General features: G+C 70.2%; 8 protein-coding genes across 8 annotated transcripts; 3 read left to right on the top strand and 5 right to left on the bottom strand.

Moving 5' to 3' along the window:
• Positions 1-3,452: 3,452 nt before the first annotated feature.
• Positions 3,453-4,524, bottom strand: AURANDRAFT_69744 (hypothetical protein; the record flags this gene model as incomplete). The annotated part of the gene is made up of 1 exon (XM_009037223.1): positions 3,453-4,524. One exon carries the CDS (start codon positions 4,486-4,488, stop codon positions 3,499-3,501), a length of 990 nt encoding a protein of 329 aa, XP_009035471.1.
• A 406-nt stretch (positions 4,525-4,930) lies between these two features.
• On the bottom strand, positions 4,931-5,572 carry AURANDRAFT_13930 (hypothetical protein; the record flags this gene model as incomplete). The annotated part of the gene is made up of 1 exon (XM_009037222.1): positions 4,931-5,572. A coding segment is annotated over one exon (642 nt), but the record flags the coding sequence as incomplete, so codon positions are not given.
• Positions 5,573-9,233: 3,661 nt separating this feature from the next.
• On the bottom strand, positions 9,234-9,893 carry AURANDRAFT_24389 (hypothetical protein; the record flags this gene model as incomplete). Its single annotated transcript, XM_009037221.1, has 1 exon — positions 9,234-9,893. A coding segment is annotated over one exon (660 nt), but the record flags the coding sequence as incomplete, so codon positions are not given.
• Positions 9,894-10,682: 789 nt separating this feature from the next.
• On the bottom strand, positions 10,683-12,035 carry AURANDRAFT_62970 (hypothetical protein; the record flags this gene model as incomplete). The annotated part of the gene is made up of 1 exon (XM_009037220.1): positions 10,683-12,035. The coding sequence occupies one exon, from the start codon at positions 12,033-12,035 to the stop codon at positions 10,683-10,685; it is 1,353 nt and encodes a 450-aa protein (XP_009035468.1).
• A 440-nt stretch (positions 12,036-12,475) lies between these two features.
• Positions 12,476-13,206, top strand: LHC32 (putative plastid light harvesting protein; the record flags this gene model as incomplete). Its single annotated transcript, XM_009037668.1, has 1 exon — positions 12,476-13,206. The coding sequence occupies one exon, from the start codon at positions 12,487-12,489 to the stop codon at positions 13,099-13,101; it is 615 nt and encodes a 204-aa protein (XP_009035916.1).
• An 80-nt stretch (positions 13,207-13,286) lies between these two features.
• AURANDRAFT_62969 (hypothetical protein) lies at positions 13,287-14,880 on the bottom strand (the record flags this gene model as incomplete). Its single annotated transcript, XM_009037219.1, has 2 exons — positions 13,287-14,093; positions 14,155-14,880. The coding sequence occupies 2 exons, from the start codon at positions 14,878-14,880 to the stop codon at positions 13,287-13,289; spliced, it is 1,533 nt and encodes a 510-aa protein (XP_009035467.1).
• Positions 14,881-15,341: 461 nt separating this feature from the next.
• AURANDRAFT_62968 (hypothetical protein) lies at positions 15,342-16,802 on the top strand (the record flags this gene model as incomplete). Its single annotated transcript, XM_009037669.1, has 1 exon — positions 15,342-16,802. The coding sequence occupies one exon, from the start codon at positions 15,342-15,344 to the stop codon at positions 16,800-16,802; it is 1,461 nt and encodes a 486-aa protein (XP_009035917.1).
• A 777-nt stretch (positions 16,803-17,579) lies between these two features.
• On the top strand, positions 17,580-18,832 carry AURANDRAFT_71277 (expressed protein; the record flags this gene model as incomplete). The annotated part of the gene is made up of 1 exon (XM_009037670.1): positions 17,580-18,832. A coding segment is annotated over one exon (1,241 nt), but the record flags the coding sequence as incomplete, so codon positions are not given.
• Positions 18,833-19,353: the final 521 nt, after the last annotated feature.

The following is a 19,353-nucleotide window of genomic DNA, read 5'->3' as shown; positions in this document are numbered from 1 at the left end:
CGGCGCCGCGGCCGGCGCCGGCGCCGGCGGCGGCGCCTCGACGACGCGGTGCGCCGCGAGCGCGGGCCGGCTGCACCAGCCGCCCGTCGCCGGCGCCTTGGACGGGCCCTTGAAGGCGGCGCGCGGCGCCACGGCGGGCGCCGCCGGCGCGGCCTCGACGCGCGGCGGCGACGGCGGCGGCGGCGGCGCGGCCAGCGCGGCGGGCGCCACGCGGCGGCGGCTCGGCGGCGGACCGACGGGCGCGTCGAGCTCGCACTCCGACGACGACGACCCGCCGGGACTCGCGGCGCGCGGCCGCGGCGCCGCGGCCTTTTTCTTGGTCGTCGCCTTGCTCGACGGAAACAGCGCTGGCGCTCGCTTGCTCGACGGAAACAGCGCCGGCGCGCGCGGCGGCGCGGCATCAGCGCCGGGCAAGCGGAACGCGTTGCGTTGCACGGGGAGCCCTTCCGGACTGTCCGGCACGACTCGCTTGCGTCGATCCATAGCTCGAGCTCGAGCTGATTTTCAAACACGGCAACTTGACATCAACATTCACACTTGCCGTATAGCTAAAGCTCCCGAGCGGAAAAAGACCGCTGCTCTAGCAGCGCACTACAACTTCAGTAGGCCGATCCGATGAAGAAGCAGGGAGGCTGCGCGCATTCGAAGACCACGCATTGAAGGCTTGATCTGAGATCAGCCCCCCCAGGCTTTGCTCGTTTTGTCAGATCTGGGCTAAAACGCGTCTTTCGCTAGCCGATGCAGCGGTTCCAGGACTTGGCGCGGCGCTCGGTCTGTGGACCTTGCCGCGCCTCGGGCCCGGGTGCGAGTCGCTCGGGAAAGACCATCGGTCGAAGGCGAGCAACTTAGTTCGCGTCGGGGCAGCCCGTGGATGACGAGAACGGCCGTTAATGGTGGGGGGCGACCGACGAGAGGCCCAACTTAGTTCCAGGGCTCGAGCGGGCCGCGGCATCTCGAGTAAACACCGCCTGGAATGTCCCTCCCGAGTGGCCTGTCAAGGTTGCCGCGGCCCGAACGCCGCATGCATTGCGCAGTGAGCGCCGTGTCACCCGCGGCGCCGCGCGCCTCCCGGAGCCGGTGAGGTGATCTCGATCAAATCGGCTCGAGCCGAAGGGCTGCCGCGAGGGCATCTGATCGCCCTCATGACGAACGATTCCCGACGCTCTGTGACTCGAAGGCGACCGAAATTCGGGTCGGGGGAAGCTGCCGCGCCCCATTCCACCCCCTGAGGCTGCCCGTTTGCGCCACCTCGCAATCGTCCGGATGTCGCGTCTTTTCATGTGCCTCACCCACATGTTTGCGGACCTCAAAGCCGCTGGGATCGTTGCACGTCGCTGCATATTCGAGGAGCACGGGGCCCTCTAAGGTGGAGATTCCATCAGCTGCCATAGCAGCTTCGAGCGCCTAACTAATCCAGATACTCGACGTCCTGCCGGGGATAAACGATGGTTCGACCGTAGAGCGGCAGGACGAGTACGGGACACGAAGCAAAAAAACGGGACAAACGCACGGAGCGACTCCTCAGACCCCCGGGGGTCGCGCCCTACCGGTGGGGTGCGTCCCAGGAGCCGCGGGGCCCGGAACTGACGCGCCTGGGGGGGTCGATTTCAAATCGAGCCTGAAATTCTGAGAATCCGCATGTGCGAGTGAGCTCGAGTCTCGGCCACTCTGTGTTGACCTGCCCTCCGCGGCTCGTTAGGAGCTCCGTGATTTCCTTGGAAATCTCGTCCCAGCCCTGGGCGTGCGGCGGTTCATGTTGGTACCAGTCGAGCGCGATGAGGTTTGGACAACCTCGGACGATCCGCAGCACCAGGGCCACACAAGGGCGAGGGGCCGACCCGAGAACCCGCGAAACCCTCGGGAGGGTAAGGGTGAGGGGCCGCCAAATTCCCAGAACCCTTGGCTCGGGTACGGGTGCGGGTACCGACGAAAAGCCACGGGTGCGAGGGACGCCCCTTACCCTCGAGGGTGTCCCGCGCCTGGCCGACCTCCTGATTTCCGTTCGAGGGCGTGTAATGCAGCTGCCAGGTTGTCGGGTCGATCCAAAAGCAGCTTAATTTGCGCGTCCGAATCCAAATTCGGCGGTTTCCATATATTTTTTTTTTAAATTAGAGGATTTTGGTAGGGTGCCACCCGCGGGTAAGGGTAAGGGTGCCCAAATTCCCAGGACCCGTGATAACGGGTGCGGGTAAGGGTTTCGGACCGGAGGGTGAGGGTAAAGGTGCGGGGCTCCGTCGGCCAAGAACCCTGACCCGCACCCGTCGGCCCCTTGTGTGGCCCTGCGCAGCACGTCGTAGGGAATAATCAGGCCTCTTTCGGACTCTGAGGCGCAATACGTCACCACGAGCGAGATGAGCGTCGCAGCAGAGTCGCCGGCGAGTATACCGTCGGCGAAGCGCGAAAGCGCGGGGCAGCCCTCGAGTTCTAGGATCTCCAAGCTGAGGTGCGCGCATGCCGCGGCGATACACGCGTCGGTCGTACTCGCGTCGCAGTTGATGGACAGCCGCTTGAGGTTGGGCCTCGCCCGTGCGAGCTCCTCGTAAAAGCCTGGGCCACCCATCGTCGAGCCCTCGGGAATGACCAAATGTCGAAGTCGTGGGAAGCCTCGGGCAGCAGCGAGCACAGCCTCGCGCTCGAGTTTGGTTTCGTCGCTACCATCGTTGAAACCAAAGTACTCGATGCGATCGCCTAGCGGTGTGCCGACAACTGCGTCGATGACATCGCGCTCGATGTGACATCCTCCGACGTCCAGCAACGTCGCGTCTGTTGTGCGCGCTGCCTCTGAAATCACGTCGAGCCGGGTCGGCGTGTAAAGGGAAATTTGTGGATAACTCAGTGCTAAGCGTCGAAGCTTCGGGAAGTGTCTCTGCCAAGTTTCCGCGGAGCTGAACTCGCTGTTCCCAACATCGACGTTGTCGAGCTCGGGACAGGCGGCGGCTATAGCTCTCATCTCGGCGTCCGAGGGGAATGCAAGGCTAGCCGAAACCTTTTTCAGCCTTGGTGAGGCCTGGCACATCATGACCAGAGCTGCTGCTGGGACCCCATCATATTCCAATTTTCTCAACCCGCCGTTCGTGCGCGCCACGAAGAAGCGCACCGCGTCGACGAATTCGAACGAACTGCGCAATTCGTGCACCTGCAGAGAGTTACAGCCAGCACCGAAGACGCGGCCCAGTGCCTCAACTGTGCGCGGGTCCGTATCATACTTCCCCGCTCCTACGATTTTCCCAATGCGAACATGTGACAGGCGCCGGGACGCGCGACTCGCGATCGCGCGTCGTGCCGCGCCTAGGCCCTCGGTCGACACGGCGCGGAGGCGCAAGATGTTGCGTTTGCTGGCTACCCACGACGCGCAGTGTCCGAGCGCGTCGTCGGGGAGACTGGATGCGGCGCCCATCCTTCAAACATTTGAAGCGCGCCAGCCTCTGAGACGTCAAGTTTCCCTACAACATGGGCACAAATGAACTTAAAACGCACTCGCGCGACGCGGCGCGGGCCCTAGCCCGGGATGACGGACGGCGGCCCCGTCCACTTGACGGACTCCGGGTCGCCGCCCTCGGCGAAGACGTCGATCTGCTTGGCCATGAGGGAGTGCTCCCACTTCCAGAGGACGTAGGCCTTCTGGAAGGAGGGCCGCGTCTTGTACTTCTCGTTCCAGCACGCCGCCGTCTTCGGGCCGAACATGGTCTCGTCCTTGACGATGTGGACGCGCGCGAGGAACGCCGTCGCGACGCAGTCGGCGAGCGTGTAGGTGTCGCCGGCGACGTAGGCCGTCTTCTCGAGGGCCGCCTCCATGGCGTCGAGCACCTCCTTCATGGACGCGTCCATCTCCTCGAGGTTCGCCGACAGCATGAAGGCGCAGAAGTCGAACTTCTTCTTCGACTCGAGCTTCTTCGCCAGTTGCTCCGCCCATTCCGGGTGCTCGGCGATGGCCTTCTCGAGCTTCTCCGCGGACTTCTCGTTCTTGCCGCGGCCGATGAACTCCTTGATCTTGTCGGACTTGCGGATCCAGTTGCCGAAGGTGAAGCGCGCGATCTGGCCGAAGCGGCTGTAGAACATGTCGATGAACGTGTCGATGGCCTCCTTCTGCTCCGCCGGGTAGAGGGCGGCGTCGGGGTGCTTCTCCGAGAGGTAGTACATGATGTCCTTGGAATCGCCGATGACGTCGTCGCCGTACTTCATGCACGGCACGGTCATCTTCGGCTGGATCGCGATGAACGAGGGCTCGTAGTTCTCCATGGCGCACTCGATGTCGATGTTCGTGTGGACCACGTTCGGCACGCCGTGCTCCTCGGCGGCGACGCGGCAGATCATGCTGCAGATGCTCGTGTCCGCCGTGTAGCACGTCACGGCGGGCGCGAAGGGCAGGAGCTGGTCGACGCCGACCTTGCCCGCGTCGTCCTTCGTGAGCGCCTCCCACTTGGCCGCGTCGAACTCCTTGTACTTCTCCGCCTGTTCCTTCGAGAGCGACGTCGCCCCGGCTCCCATGGTGCTCGTAGGTCGCGGCGCGGCGAGGCAGCTCTCCAGAGGCAACGCGCGCTGTCGACCACAGAACCTCACAGAAAAAACCAGCGGATCGGCGATTCGTTGCCCTTCAACAACGCATGCAACGACGGCTTTATGCGCCGCCGGCCGCGAGCTTCTGGCGGGCCTGGAGGATGGCCGCGTCGAGGATGGGGTTGACGGCCTGGCCGATGTCCGCGAGGTCGAACTCGAAGGGCGGCCCCGGCGGGCGGACCTTGACGTCGCGGCGCGGCGGCAGGTCGGGCGTCGCGACGGGCAGCGGCGCGCCGCCGGGCCGCGCGAAGAGGTCCGCGGCGCCGCCCGCGCCGGCGCCGACGTCGAGGTCGTCGTCGTCGTCGACGTCGACGTCGTCGGCGCCGTCGGCGCCGCCCCTGGCGCGCGCGGCGTCGCGGCGCGCCTTCTTCCGGCGGCGCTTGATCCAGCGCTTGATGTTGGGGACGAAGATGTCGACGTTCCACTGCTTCGCCGGGAGCTCGTCGATGGGGAAGAACTTGACCTCGGAGATCTCCTTGCGGACGCGGGGCTCGAAGGGGTAGTCCAGCGGCACGTCCGGGACGCAGAACATGGCCGCGTTCTGCTTCTTGTTCATGACCTCGATGCAGTCCTCGTCGCCCATGTCGTAGCCGACGTCGTAGCCCGTCTCCTCCAGCACCTCGCGCTTCGCCGCGAGGTACTTGGCCTCGTGCTGGTTCAGCTTGCCCTTGGGCAGGCCCCACGACGTCTTCGCCCAGTTGCAGACGAGCACGACCCGGGTCAGCGACGGGTCGAGGAGCACGCAGCCGCAGACGGGGATGCTGTTCTTGTAGGCCCGGAAGTCCTTCATGAGGTTCGGGAACGCCTCCTTCATGGGCTTCAAGAGCTCGCAGCTCTCGAAGAGCTTCTCCGCGAACGCGCCGAGGTGGAGGTGCGGCAGCTTCGCGCCCGGCGCGTCCGCGAGGAAGTCCTCGTAGAACCAGTGCGCCTGCTCGATCTGGAAGAAGAGGCGGTCCGCGGTCCTCAGCTCGGTCGCGGGCAGGTGCGTGAGGAACCGCGTGGCGACGTCCTCGAGCGCGACCTCGAGCGAATTCTGGGGCGTCACGGTCCCGGGCACGTCCTCCCAGACGCCGTTCCCGACGTAGCGCCGCACCATGGTGTCTTAGGCCTGCGGGGGCGGTCGGGGGGTCCGACGGGGGGGGGCGGCGCCGCGCGTGGTCTCGCGCGCGCCCCTCGAGAGCGTCGGATTATGAGTTCGTTTCAGGGTCCGATCTGCGTTTTGCAGGGAACACGGTCGAATGGTGTCCTAAGGTAGTTAAAAATCGTCATTCGCAGGACAAGAAGACACGAGGGTGGCTGCGGGCGCGGCCGCGTGCCGTCGTCGACGACGGGGCCGCCGCAGCTCGATCGAGTGGCGAGCGTCGCGTCGAGGGGCAAACACTGATCTCAGCAAAGGCAGGGGATCCTCAGATGCTGCCAGGCTAGAGGCTGCCCGATGCTGCTCTCCGGAGCAAGCGGCGTGAAGCCTCTCACCAGCATCTCCTAGAACCATGGGGCGCTGGCTCGCATTCGCGCAGCTCGCCGCGGCCGCCGTCGTCGACGTCGGCGTGCCGGCGGGCTACGTGCGCGTGCGCATCGACATCGCCGGCGTCCTCCACGAGCTCGACGTCGCGCGCGACGCCTCGCCGGCCGACGTCGCGGCGCTGGCGAGGACCTTCTGCGACGGGCGGCGCGAGCTCATCGCGGCGGCCGTCGGCGGCATCGCGGACTGGGCCGTCGCGACGGGCTGCCCCGAGCTCGTCGCCGCCGCCGCGGCGCGCGAGCTCGCGCCGGACCTCGCCTTCACCAACGCGTCCGTCTTCGTCGCGACGCCGGAGGCGGTCGCGACGGACCTCGAGCTCGTCACGGTCGCGACGGCGCCCGCGCCGGGCCTCTATCGGCTCCTCGCGTCCGTGGCGACACACGCGCACGACGTCGTCCCCCGCGTGTCCGTCCTCGGCCTGGGCCTCGGCTTCGCGGGCACGGTCCAGAAGCTCGCGTGGACGCGCGAGTGGCTCCGGACCGTGCCGGGCGACCGCGTCGTCCTCTTCGTCGACGCCTACGACACGGTGCTCCAGCGGCCCATCGTCGCCGCCGACGCGCGCCTGCCCCCCGGCGCCGTCCTCTTCGGCGCGGACCGGCGCTGCGAGCCCGACGTCTGCGCGGGGCCGCTCGCGCCCGGCCGCTACCTCAACGCGGGCGGCTACGTCGGCCGCGCGGCGGACGTGCTCCGGCTCCTCGACGGCGCGCTCCGCGCGCGCGACCCGCCTCCGACGGCGTCGGACCAGGCGACGCTCTCGGCCTACGCGCTCGGGGCGGCGACGGGCGCGCGCCTCGACGTCGACGGGCGCGTCCACGCGCCGCTCGACGGCGCGGCGCCGTCGGACTACGCCTTCGCCGACGGCGCCTGGCGCGACGCGGCCGGCCGCGCGCCGCTCGTCCTCCACGGCAACCGCGGCGGCAAGGACCTCCTCGCCGCCATGGTCGACCGGCTCGACGCCGCGGACCTCGGCGACCTCCCCGCGCGGCTCCGGGCCTTCGCCGCGCCCTAATTACCAGATGACGTCGTCGTCGGGCGGCGTGCAGTCGGGCGGCGGCGGCGGCGGCGGCTCGTCGCCCCGCGCGAGGCTCGCCGCGTGGGCCGCGCGGTCGCCGTGGACGTCGGTCCAGAGGCGGCCCTCGCTGTTCGTCGCGTAGGTCGACGTGTCGCGCTCGGCCTGGACGCCCGGCTGGAGCTCGCGGAGGTTGAGGAAGCCCTCCTCCGAGGCGACGGCCGCGTCGGCGCCGGGCGCGACGGTCCAGTCCGCCGCGCAGACCGGGCACACGGGCGGCCCCCGCTTGTGGTCGAACCAGCGCTTCAGGCATTCGTGGTGGTAGTTGCGCCCGCAGCCGCCCCGGCAAAAGTCGGAGAACGCCGCGCCGTCCGGGCCCTCGGGGAAGGGCTCGAAGCAGATCTCGCACGGGTCCGCCGCGAGCGGCCGCCGCGCGACGTCCCGCGCCGGGCCGTCGTCGTCGACGTCGATCACCCCCGAGTGGCGCCGGTAGGCGTCGCGCGCCGCGCGCGACGCCAGCGGCGCGTCCGCCGTCGACGAGTCCACGAGGATCGCCTTGAGCTCGTCGCGCCGGAGGTAGCGCTGGTGCGGCACGTGCTTCAGGCCTTTCGGATCGTGTTCGTCGTCGTCGCGCGGCAGGCGCAACACGCGGTAGAACACAAAGTAGCGGTGCTTGCAGACTTTCGATTTGTGCTTCAGCGCGAGCGGGCAGGTGCACCGGGGCTCCTTATCAAGGGTGACGTCGTAGACATTGCCCGTCGTGCCCATGACGACGAACTTGTGCCGCAGCGGCGGCGGCCGGCACGCGCCCGGCGGCGGCGGCCGCGTCTCGTCGCGGCGGTCCACGAGGTACATGGTCTCCGTGAGCGCGCGGTGCGCCGTCGCGGCCGTCTCCGCCGTCGCCTTGCGTCGCGGGCCCGCGCGCTTCTCGCCGTTGGGGCCGACGTCGTTGACCTTGGCCCGTTCGACGGCGTCCGTCTTCTTCTGCTCCGCGGCCTTGAAGTCGGCCTCCGTCGGCTTGCGCACCGTGCCCGCCTCCAGCGCGCGCACGCGCTTCAGCAGCCACGACTCCGTCTTCACGCGCACCAGATGGTCCAAACCGACCAAGGATCCGGGCTCCGTGCCCTCGGGCACGACGACGTGCGTCGGCGCGAGCTTCTTGGCGCCCGTGTCGTGCAAGCCGACGACGCACGCGCCGAGCTGCCGCAGCCGCTCCCGGACCTTCTCCGCGGCGCCGCCGGGCTGCTGGCCCTTGGGCCGCGGCTCGCCCCGGCGCCGCTTCGGCGGCGGCGGGCCGCCCGTCCGGAAGAGCTTGAAGTCCTCGTCGCGGCCCTTGACGGCGAAGACCGCGCCGACCAAGAGGTCCGCGTCGTCGTCCTCCGACGGCCCAACGGACGGCGCGGGCGCCGACGCGTAGTAGGCCGGCGGCACGACGCCGCCGTGGGCGCCGAAGTGGACGCTCAGGGCCGCCGCGACGTCGCCGCCGGCGTCGCCCAGCAGCGCCGCGACGTAGCGGTCGGGCGCGTCGCCGACGACCTCGCGCACCGTCGCCGCCTTCTCCGCGTCGACGGGCGACGGCGCCTCCGGCGTCCGCTCGAACTGCTCCAGGAGGCGCGCCTGGCGCCGCACGTCGACGCCGCGGAGCGCGTCGCCGCCCGTCGGCGACGCGAGGTACGCGTCCATCTTCGACCGGTCGTTCGCGTGCTCGACCCCGTCCGCGAACAGGTCCCGCAGACCGTCGCGCTTGACGCGCGTCGCGGCGTTGACCGTGGGCACGAGCTTGCGCGGCCGCAGCGCCGCGACGAAGCGCTTGAGCTCCGGGAAGGAGCTGTGCTCGCTGTAGGGCACGCCGTAGGCGCGCGTCGCGCCGTCGTTGCCCTCCCAGACCTTGGGGCAGTAGGTGTCCAAACCGCCGAGGCCGCCCCCCGCGCAGCGGCAGCTCTTCTGGTACTCCCAGCCCGTGCAGCGCAGCGACACGACGGCCTTGAAGCGCGGCGCGTCCGCGAGGACCTTCGCCAGTTGGCCGTGCGGCCCGTCGTCGCCGTCGCGCGCGCCCGGCGCCGCGCGGTGGCCGACCCAGACCGCGACGCGCTCGTCCGACGCGTCCTCCGTGTGCAGGCTCGGGTCCCAGCGGCCGCAGGCGCGCAGGCTCTCCGCGCGGCGCCCGCTCACGTAGCCCAGGCCGCCGGACGCGCGGATCGCCGCGTCGAACGCGTTCTCCTTGCCGACGGAGTAGGCGTTGGCGAGGAAGAGCGTCTTCGGCTCGCGCGCCAGCTCCTGTGTGACCACATCGGCGATGACGGCGCAGGCCTCGCCCTGGGACGGGAAGTCGTTCTGGGGCGCGGCGTACGTCGTGTCGAGGTACAAGACGTCGACCGCGCGGCCCGCCAACGCTTTCTTCGTCTCCTCCGTGACGGCCGGCGAAGCGCGCATGTCGCCCGTGTGCAGCGCCGTCGCGCCGCTCTCGTGGGCCAGCAGGAAGAGCACCGCGCCGGGGCAGTGGCCCGCGTCGATCGCCGTGATCGTCGTCCGCCCCACGGTCACGGACGCGCCCGGGTCCAGCGTCTCGATGCGGTCGCCCAGGCGCCCCGGGAACTCGCGCGCCACGAGCCGCTTCGTGATGGTGCTGCAGTAGATCGTGCCCGCGTCGAAGTTCGCGCGGAGGCCGCACGTGTGGTCCGAGTGCGCGTGCGTCAGCAGCCAGTGGCGCACGTCCGGGAACGCCCTGACGAAGTTGAAGCCGTCGACGACGAAGGCGCCGAAGGGGTCGTCCAGGCGCTTCACCTGGGCGTTCTGCGTGGCCATGCTGCCCGCGGCGGTGGCCGCGGCTTTAAACTAGAGCGGCTGCTGCTTTAAACGAGCGCTTCCTCGCGACGTTTAGCGTTTTTTGCGCGCGCTTACGTTCGCTGCGACGATCACGGAGTTGATGCGCCGTAGATGCGCGCCCGCGCTACCGCTAGAGGCACTGCTTTGGCGGGTCAGGCGCTCTCAAAATGAGCTTTCCTCCAGCCCATGCCTCTTCCTGCTCCGGACAGAAGATCATCGACACGCAATGGGCCGCGTCTTCAGGGCCGCGCGGGACCGCGCGCGCGCGGGAGAGAGACTTTGACATCGTCGGAGAGATTTGTGCGATGCGATAGAAAAATGCGACGCGCGCGCGTTCCGAAGCCGCCCCCGTTCGACTGTCGCGATCTTGTAGGCTGCCACACACATCGAGTCCACGCACCGTAAACCATGCCGTGGCAGACGGCCCCCGGCGTGATCATCATCATCGGCGCCTTCTCCCTCACGGGCGCGCTCATCCCGCCCATCCACCAGCTCTTCAAGGGCGAGAAGCGCGTGATCGGCCGCGACGATTTTGACTTCATGATGGCGAGACGGGACAAGCAGCTCGCGGAGGAGGCGGCGGCGAAGCAATAAGCGGCGGGCCGTGCGCATGACGTCCCGCGGGCGGCGGCCCCCGGGCGTCGCGCGCACGCGCGCCTTCCGCGGCGCGGCGCGGCGGCGTTTCGGCGCCGCGCGCGCGCTTTCCTCCTGTAAAAACACCATCTAGAAGCGGAACGCGCGCCCTCCTTGTGACACCAACAATCTAACTCAGACCCACACGGGGTCGTACCTCACCACCCGCCGCCGCGCGACCTCGACGACGTAGAGGCGCTGGAGCCGGTCGAGCGCGAGGCCCGACGGGTCGCGGAGGCCGTCGACGACGACCTCCGGCGCGACGCCGGCGCCCGGCGCGAGGCGGACGACGCGCGCGTTGCGCCGGTCGACGACGAGGACCTCGAGCGGCGCGCCGCGGTCCGCCGGCGGGAGCGCCGCGAGCGACGACGGCGCGTTCAGTTGGTCCGTCGCGCGGAACCTCTCCTGGTTCATCGTGAGGCGGTGGCCCGTGCGCCGATCATAGAGGCCCCGGCGGGCGTCGATGACGATGTCCGCGGCCGGCGTCGCGCCGCGGCCGTTCGCGCCGCCGGCGACCTTGCGGGAGACCGGCGCCGCCGGCGCGGTCCGCTTCGCCGCCGTCGTCTCGTCGACGATGGCCCGGACCTCGTGGGACGTCGTGCAGGCGAAGACGGCGCGCCGCGCGCCGCAGCAGACGCCGACGGGCTCGCCCGCGAAGCCCGGGCCCGAGAGCGTCGCGGAGGTTTCGCGTTCGTCGTCGAGCCAGTACTTGCGGACGCCCGCGTCCGCGCCGCGCTCCGCGACGACGAGCGCGCCGTCGGCGTCGAGCGCGAGGGCCACGGGCGCCGAGAGCTCGGCGACGACGGTTTCCGCGGAGCCGTCGGCGTCGACGCGGACGATCGCGTTCGCGTCTCGATCGGCGACGTAGAGCGTCCCGGAGCGCGTCGCGACGACGTCGTAGGGACGCGCGAGCGCTCCCTCGCCCAGGATGTCGACGTGGTCGCCTCGGAAGCGGACGATCACGGCACCGGCGACGTCGGCGACGTAGACGGCGAACCGCTCCGGATCGTCGTCCGAATCGTCGACGGCGACGCCGAAGCCGTAGGCCAGTCGGTTGCTGTCCTCCGCGAGCGACCGCCGCGCGTCGAAGATACGCGCTGGCCGGTAGGCGGCGAGGACAGGCGCGGCGAAGGACCAGAGCGCGCGCGTGATCGCTCGGCCGATGTGGCCTCCCAGCCTCGGCGCCTTCGCTCTGACGACGGCCCGCAGCGCCTCGAGGCGCTGTTGGGCGTACGACGCGAGCTCGCGCTCCCACGCGTCCGCCGCGTCATCGTGTGTCTTCTCGTCGATCTGCTTCTCGTCGGCGGCCTGCTCGTCGATCGGCTTCTCGTCGGCAGCCTGCTCGTCGATCGGCTGCTCCTGCGGTGCAGCCTTTGTCTCGTCGCTCGCCACCGCTGTTGCGCGCTGCGCCACGAAAGCTGCGAACGCGCCGGCGCCGAGCCGGCCGCGCCGCCGCCGCTGGACGACGTCGCTCCAGGCGGGCAGCATGCGAGAACAAGCAGTCGACCATCGAGCGGAGGGCACCTCGCTTCAATGCTGGCTTGGGCTGGCTTTTTGGCTGGCTCTCCGCGATCTTCAAGTCAATCCGTTCGATGCGGCGTCAATTTCCACGCTTTTTGTGCCCGCCCCGAGAGCGTTGTGGGACCCGAGAGCGTCGCGCGACAGTGCTAGACGAGCGCTGTCAAGCGTCGTCGCGTTGGCGTGGCGTTTCGGGGGCCGCGGGCCTTCGCCGCCGCCGCTCGCTGCCACTCAAGATTTTGAGGCCGGCGAGCGCGAGCGACGGGCCGGCGGGGCAGCGCCCCGGGCGCCGCGCCCCCGGGGGGGCACGCCGCGCTAGCGCCGGCTAGCGCGCCGCGCTCCCGCCGGCGAGAGCGCCCGCGCTCGCGCCGAATCGATCCGCCCTGCGCTTCACCCGCTCCCTTCCGCAGGTTAAATAACCATGAAGCTCATCCTCGCGCTCTGCATGTCCACGGCCGCGGCCTTCCAGTCGAAGGTCCTGCCGTCCTTCGCGCGCGCGTCCAAGAGCGCGCTCACGATGGTCGACGAGTCGGTCGTCGGCGTGCAGGCGCCCGCGGGCTTCTACGACCCGCTCGGCCTCGTCGAGAAGGACGGCCCGGAGGCGTTCGTCCGCCGCCGCGCCGTCGAGCGCAAGCACGGCCGCGTGTCCATGGCCGCCATCACGGGCGTCCTCGTCCACAACGCGGACATCGAGTTCCCTGGCTACCTCTCCAAGTCGGCGGACCTCAAGTTCTCCGACGTGCCCAACGGCTTCAAGGGCATCTTCGCCGTCCCCCCGGCGGGCCTCCTCCAGATCCTCCTCTTCGTCGGCCTCGTCGAGCTCGCGTGGTGGCCCGCGAACAACTACAGCGGCGACTACGGCTGCGGCTTCTTCGGCGCGACCTACGAGGGCGAGGAGAAGGTCAAGAAGCTGAACGCGGAGATGGCCAACGGCCGCCTCGCCATGCTCGGCATCGCCGGCGCCATGTTCGGCGAGGGCCAGACGGGCCAGACCCTCGCGGAGCAGTTCGACACGCTCCACTTCTCCATCCTCTAAGCGGCGACGTCGACGTCGACGGCGAGACAATCCCCCCTGAAGCGCCCCGCCTGGCCGCTGCTTAGGACTCCCCCCGGAAGGCCGGTAAGAGACGCCGTCTTCTACACCCTCGATGGTGCGACCCGAAGACGCGACGCGCGGGGGACGCGGGAAGAGACAGCGCCGCGAACAGGAGACGCCGCCTTCTACGTTAGGGCCCATCGCGCGAGGGTGCCGACGAGGGAGCACGCGGCGAACAGGACCGCGGCGCCGGCGACGACCAGCGCCGCGCGAAGGTCGTCGGGTCGCAGCAGCGCGAACCCCGCGACGCTCCGCGCGAACTCCGGCGCCGCGACGGCCGCGGCGAGCAGCGGCCGGTGCGCGTCGACGGCCGCGGCCTTTTCGGCGTCGGGCACGTCGAGGAACCGCATCGCGAGCGACCGCTGGAGCTCGAGGTGGCCCGGGTCCGCGGGCAGGAGCGCGAGCAACGAGTCCGCGACGCGGTCCGGCGCGTCCTCGGCCGCCCGGAGCTCCGCGAGCGACCGCCGCGCGACGCCGTACCACGCGTCGACGACGGAGAAGCCCTCGAGGCCCACCTTCTCGAAGCACTTGCGCAGGGACGCGACGACGCGCCCGAAGAAGACGACCTCCTTCGGGCAGTCCGTCGCGATGGGCAGCGCCGCGGGCTTGTAGCGCGCGGTCCGCCGGATGGACTCGTACGTCGCCGGGTCCACGGTGCCGCCGGCCGTCGCGTCCGTGTCGAAGAAGTAGGCGAAGAGGGCGCCGATCTCGTCCACGTCCGCCGTGTTGAACTTGAAGTCGAAGTCGCCGAAGAGCGACGGCAGGTCCGCGAAGGTCAGCTTGAGCAGCGCGGGGCTCCGCAATCTCAGCAGCATGACGAGGGAGCAGAGCCGCTTCCGCGACTCGTCGTTGAGCGCGCAGCACTGGCCGAAGTCGATGAGCCCGACGGACCCGTCCCCGAGCACCATGACGTTGCCCGGGTGCGTGTCCGCCTACGGACGGTGGATTTCTTCTCGTTTCCCGGCGAGATTCGCGCGACGGTTCTCGCTCGACGCCGGTGTCCGCGTGGAACCAGCCGTCGCGGAAGATCATCTTCCCCAGGACGTCGACGATCCGCAGCACGCTCTTGGACGCCTCCTCCGAAACCCCGCCGGCCTTGGACTCCGCGAGCGACGCGACCGTCGTCCCGTCGAGCCGCTCCATCACTAAAACGCTCGCGTCGCTCAGCTCGTCGTAGCACCGCGGCACGCGGATCGCGTCTCCCAGCCCCTCGGCGTCGATCAGCGCGCGCGTCCGCCGCGTGTTCTCGAGCTCGTTGCCGAAATCCATCTCCAGCGGGAAGGAGATCATGAACTCGCCCAAGATGGTCATGATCGTGTCCTTGATGGGCATGTCGATCATGCCGAAGATGAGGTCCGCGACCTGCGCGATGTTCGCGAGGTCGCTCCGCATGTGCGTCCGGATCTCGGGGTAGATGACCTTCACGACGACCGCTTCGCCGGAATAGAGCGTCGCCGCGTGGACCTGGCCGATGGACGCCGACGCGAGCGGCGCGGGGTCGACGGACGCGAAGTAGCGGAGCAGACCCGTCGCGTCCGGTGGCGCGCCGGCGCTCGGCGGCCGCCCCGCGAGCGCGCGTTCGACCGTCTTTTCCAGCTCCGCCCAGGGCCGCGGCGGGAAGTCCTCGAAGCTGAACTGCATCTCGGCGACCCAGGGCGACGGCAGCAACAGGTCCTGCGTCGCCATGAACTGCCAGGCCTTGTTGTAGATGCCGCCCATGTCGCGCCCGATCTTCGCGATCTTCGCCGCCTCCCGCTCGTGGATCGCGTCCCAGGTCGCGTCGCGCGTCGCGTAGAATTTATCCGGGTCGCTGTCGCGCAGCTTCTTGCGCACGGCGCGCATCTTCAGCTGGACGTCGCGGAAGCGGAAGGCGATGGGCAGCACCTTGCGCGTCAGGCTCAGGTTGCGGCCGGCGCCCACGAACTTCTCGCCGAGGCTCGCGGCCTCGAGCGTCGGCGACGGCGGCGGCGGCGGCGCCGGCGAGCTCGGCGCCTCGCCGCCGCGCGGGCTCCGGCAGGCGCCGAACATGGGCCGGCAGAAAAGGGCAGCCCTCGCGCTTGGACGGCGCGATGGACGACGCGGAGAGCTCGAAACTCCGCGCCTGCACTTTGTCGTGATCGTGATGGGCAATTCCGGCTTGGGCGAGGTCGAGGCGGTCTGGGCCTTGGCAATCGATCGAAATGGCCTTCGTGCTCGGCGACGAGTCGCGGCTCGGGTCCATGCGCGACCGCTGGGCCGCGGAGGCGTCGCAGGAGGACATGCGCGACCGCTGGGCCGCGGAGGCGTCGCAGGAGGACGCGGCCATGGAGCGCCGCGACCGGTCGCGGTCGCGGGAGCGCGACGACGGCATGGACGAGCTCTGCAACGCCATGGACTACTGCTACCCCGACATGCCGGAGCTCGTCGCCGCGAGCGACGACGAGAGCGACGGCGGCGACGCCCTGGACGCCATGGAGCCCTGCGTGGGGGTCCCCGCCGGCGCGGTCCTCTCGTACTACGTCTACGCGGCCGTCGCGGACCCCGAGGCCCACGCGGCGTGGCAGCGCGCCACGGGCGCGGCGCTCGGCCTGCGCGGGCGCGTCGTCGTCGCCGGCGAGGGCGTCAACGGCACGCTGAGCGGCGCGACCGACGCCTGCGACGCCTACGCGGCCGCGGTCGAGGCCGCGCTCGGCGCCGCCGTCGACGTGAAGCGGTCGCCGCTCGCGGCGGGCGCGCGGCCGCCCTTCCCGGACCTCTACGTCAAGGTCGGCGGCGAGATCGTGAGCACGGGCCTCGGCGCGGCCGTGCGCGCGTCGTCGGAGACGTCCGCGCCGCACGCGGACGCGGCTTCCTTCCGCGCCAAGCTCTCCGCGCCCGACGCGGCGGACAAGCTCCTCGTGCTCGACGTGCGCAACGGCTTCGAGTACGACGTCGGCCACTTCACGAACGCGGAGCGCGCGCCGATCCGCACCATGCACGAGTGGACGCGCTACGTGGACCGCGAGGACGTCGTCGGCCGCGCGCGGGGCAAGGAGGTGCTCATGTACTGCACGGGCGGCGTGCGCTGCGAGAAGGCGTCGGCCTACCTGCGGTCCAAGGGCGTCGAGGCCGTGCACCAGCTCGACGGCGGCATCCACCGCTTCCTCGAGCGCTACCCCGACGGCGGCGGCGTCTGGAAAGGTCGGAACTTCCTCTTCGACGCGCGCGAGGCCGACGCCTACGACGCGCCGCCGGCGCCGACGGCCGTGGGCGTCTGCACGGACTGCGCGAAGCCCTGGGGCGCGCACGCGGCGCGGAACATCTGCTCCGTCTGCGAGACGCTCTGCCTCGTCTGCCCGGCGTGCTCCTCGAGCCGCCGCGAGCACTACTGCTCGGACCACGCGGACCTCCGCGGCGCCTACTGCCACTTCCTGGACGCCTGCGACGCGGGCGCGCTCGAGGACCAGGCGCGCGGGCTCGCGGCGGCGCTCGAGGCGCCCGCGGCGAAGACGTCCGTGAACCGGCGCCGGTCCCTGCGGAAGCAGCTCGACCGCGTCCGCGCGCGCCTCGGCGCGCTCGCCGGCGGCGCCGCGGTCTACGCCGGCCCGCCGCGGTGCCGGTCCTGCGGCCAGGTCCACTGCGACGGGTGCTGGGGCTTCTGGAAGGCGTGCGCGGAATCGTAATGGCTCGAGGCGCGGTAGTCCTCGACGCGGCGCGCGAACGGGGTCGTCGCGCCGACGGGCACGGCCACCGCGACGAGGCGCAGCAGCATTGCGCCAGGCCGCGAACAAGAGGCCACGAGGCGAGCAGCCGATGGCGACGGTACTGCGCCGGTAGGCCGCCGCGCTGCTCGCCGAAATTAAAAATTTACCACACTGGCACGGGCCACCCACGGACAAAAGATTCGAACGTCATGCCGCTCGAGGTGGGTGGGTGGGGCCCGGGGCCCGGATTTGGAAATCGCAGGGTGTACTGAGTGCTTACTGGTAGGTCCCGCGCGCGCGCGCGCGCGCGCGCCGCGCAGCGCGCCGCGCGGCGGCTCCGCTAGTCGTCGCCCTCGTAGATGACGGGCGCTTTCGTCGTGCGCTTCGAGGCCCGGCTCGGCTCCGCCGCGGGGCGCTTCGTCGTCGGCGCCTTCTTCTTCTTTTTCTTCGGCGGCTGCGCGCTCGCGTCCGCGGCCGGCGCGGGCCGTTCGACGTTACACGAGGACGCGAGCATAAATTTCGCCGCGGCGCCGCGCGGCCCCGCGGTCCCGCGCGCGCGCGTTGTGGCGATTCGGCGAGCGGCAACTTGAAGGTAACTAACGAAAAGGAGGTCCCTGATTGGCCAGGAGGTGGGTGGGTGGGTGCCGGGCCCGCGATCGAGGAACCCGGCATGACGTGCCTGGGGTTTTATCCCGGGCCGCTCTTGACACTGGTCCACAGCGGTTCTGCAATAGTAAGCCATGATGACAAGGCCTCACATGTTCGCACTGATCATCTTCGGTGTGTGCCAGGCCGTGAGGCACGACGAACGGGTCGTCGCGGAGGCGTGCGCATCGCGGGTGCCCGGGTGGGCGGCATACGGCGACGAAATCATGGCAGCAGAGGCACCCACCCAGGGGAAGCGCGGCGTCGCCTACGTGGCGCGGCTCCCACAGACACAACACAAAGACTTCAACGCCTCCGTCCCGAGGGTCGTCTTCGCCGTCGTGCGCCGCGGCGACGCGCGTCACATCCGACAGACCCTTCGCGACGGCGCGGTCGCGGCGTCGGCGGCCGCGAGCGGGTGCGCTCCGCGGATCTACTACGCCGGCGGCCTCGGCGACAACTCGAGCCGAGTCATGACGATCGCGGAGATGGCCGGCGACCGCGTCGGGGCCGACTTCCTCCGCGAGACGGACGCGCGCCTCGCGCGGCGGTTCGGAAGGCTTCTGGCGTGCGTCCACGGCCTCGACGACGTCGCGCCCGCCGCGCCCGCGACGCTCCGGGGCTGGCTCGGCGCCGCGTCCGTGGGCGCCGTCGACGGCCGCGGCGCGCTCGTCGAAACCTACGCGGCGCAGATCGCCAAGTACTGGTGGCCGCCGGTCCGCGACTCGCGAGCGGCCGAAGACAAATTCTCGCGCATCTACGACTTCGCGTTCGAGCGCGCGGCCGCGTGGACGACGTCGCGCCTCGCGGCGGCGCCCGTCACCGTCCACGACGACGTTCACGTCGGGAACATCCTCGCGCGCGCGCTCGCGCCCGAGTCTCTACGGCTCATCGACTACGAGAACGCGCACCGCGGCGGCGCGATCGCGGACCTCGCGCCCTACTCGCGCTGCTGCCGCGACCGGACCAACGTCCGGGCGATGCTCGGCGCCTACCACGAGGCGCGTTTCCGCGAGGCGCCGTCGCGGGGCGAGGTCGAGCGCGCGCTCTTTGACCTGGAAGTCGGCCTCGCGTTTCAGATGCTCGACACGCTGCCCAAGTGCCGCCGGGTCGAGGCGGACCAGGGCCTCGACTGGGCCTGCCCGTCCTCGCGCGCGCCCGAGGACGTCCCGCCGGACATCCACGCCCACCTCGACGCGGCCGCGGCCGCCTTCGCGGCCATCGACGACGCGGCGCGCGGCGACGACGCGCTCCGGGCCGACATCGTCGACCGCGGCGTCCTCGCCGCGGCGGCCGGCCGCTCGACGACAGCGACGCCGCCACGGCAATTACGGACGCGCGCTCGGGGCTAACACCTCGCCATCATCTCGGCCGTCGGCGGGCCGTCGGCGGCGTCCGGCCCGCCGCCCTCCGGCGCGACCTTGGGCTTGCCGCCGCACGCGCGCGACACGACCACGCACGGCAGGCACGCGATGCAGAAGACGGGGTCCAGGAGGCGCTCCCAGGGGCAGCAGGGCAGCCTGCGCGGGGAGAAGGCGGGCGTCGCGCGCGGCGCGCGGCGCGATGCGGCGCGCGTTGGTGCGGCGAGCGTCGATGCGGCGCGCGATGTGATGCGCCGCGGCGCACATAAATTTCACGGGTATGCAGATGAAGTCCTTGAGCGCCTCCTCGCATTTGCATCGAGCACAGTCGCAGAGCAGCTCGCCGAGCAAACCGACGCAGGTGCACGCCGAACCGATGGGGCCCTCGCCCTTGCCTTCGCCCTTGCCCATTGTTTATGCGTCGAACGTCGTGTTATCGATCAAACACTGAGCGCTGGGCTGCCCACACACGCCGCTATAACGCAGTCTATTGTGTTGAAACGAAAGGCAACAAGCCAAAGTTG

This window comes from Aureococcus anophagefferens (genome assembly GCF_000186865.1).
Source record: "Aureococcus anophagefferens unplaced genomic scaffold AURANscaffold_6, whole genome shotgun sequence".
Classification (NCBI taxonomy): domain Eukaryota; class Pelagophyceae; order Pelagomonadales; family Pelagomonadaceae; genus Aureococcus; species Aureococcus anophagefferens.
This window is presented reverse-complemented; position numbering and strand designations above follow the sequence as displayed.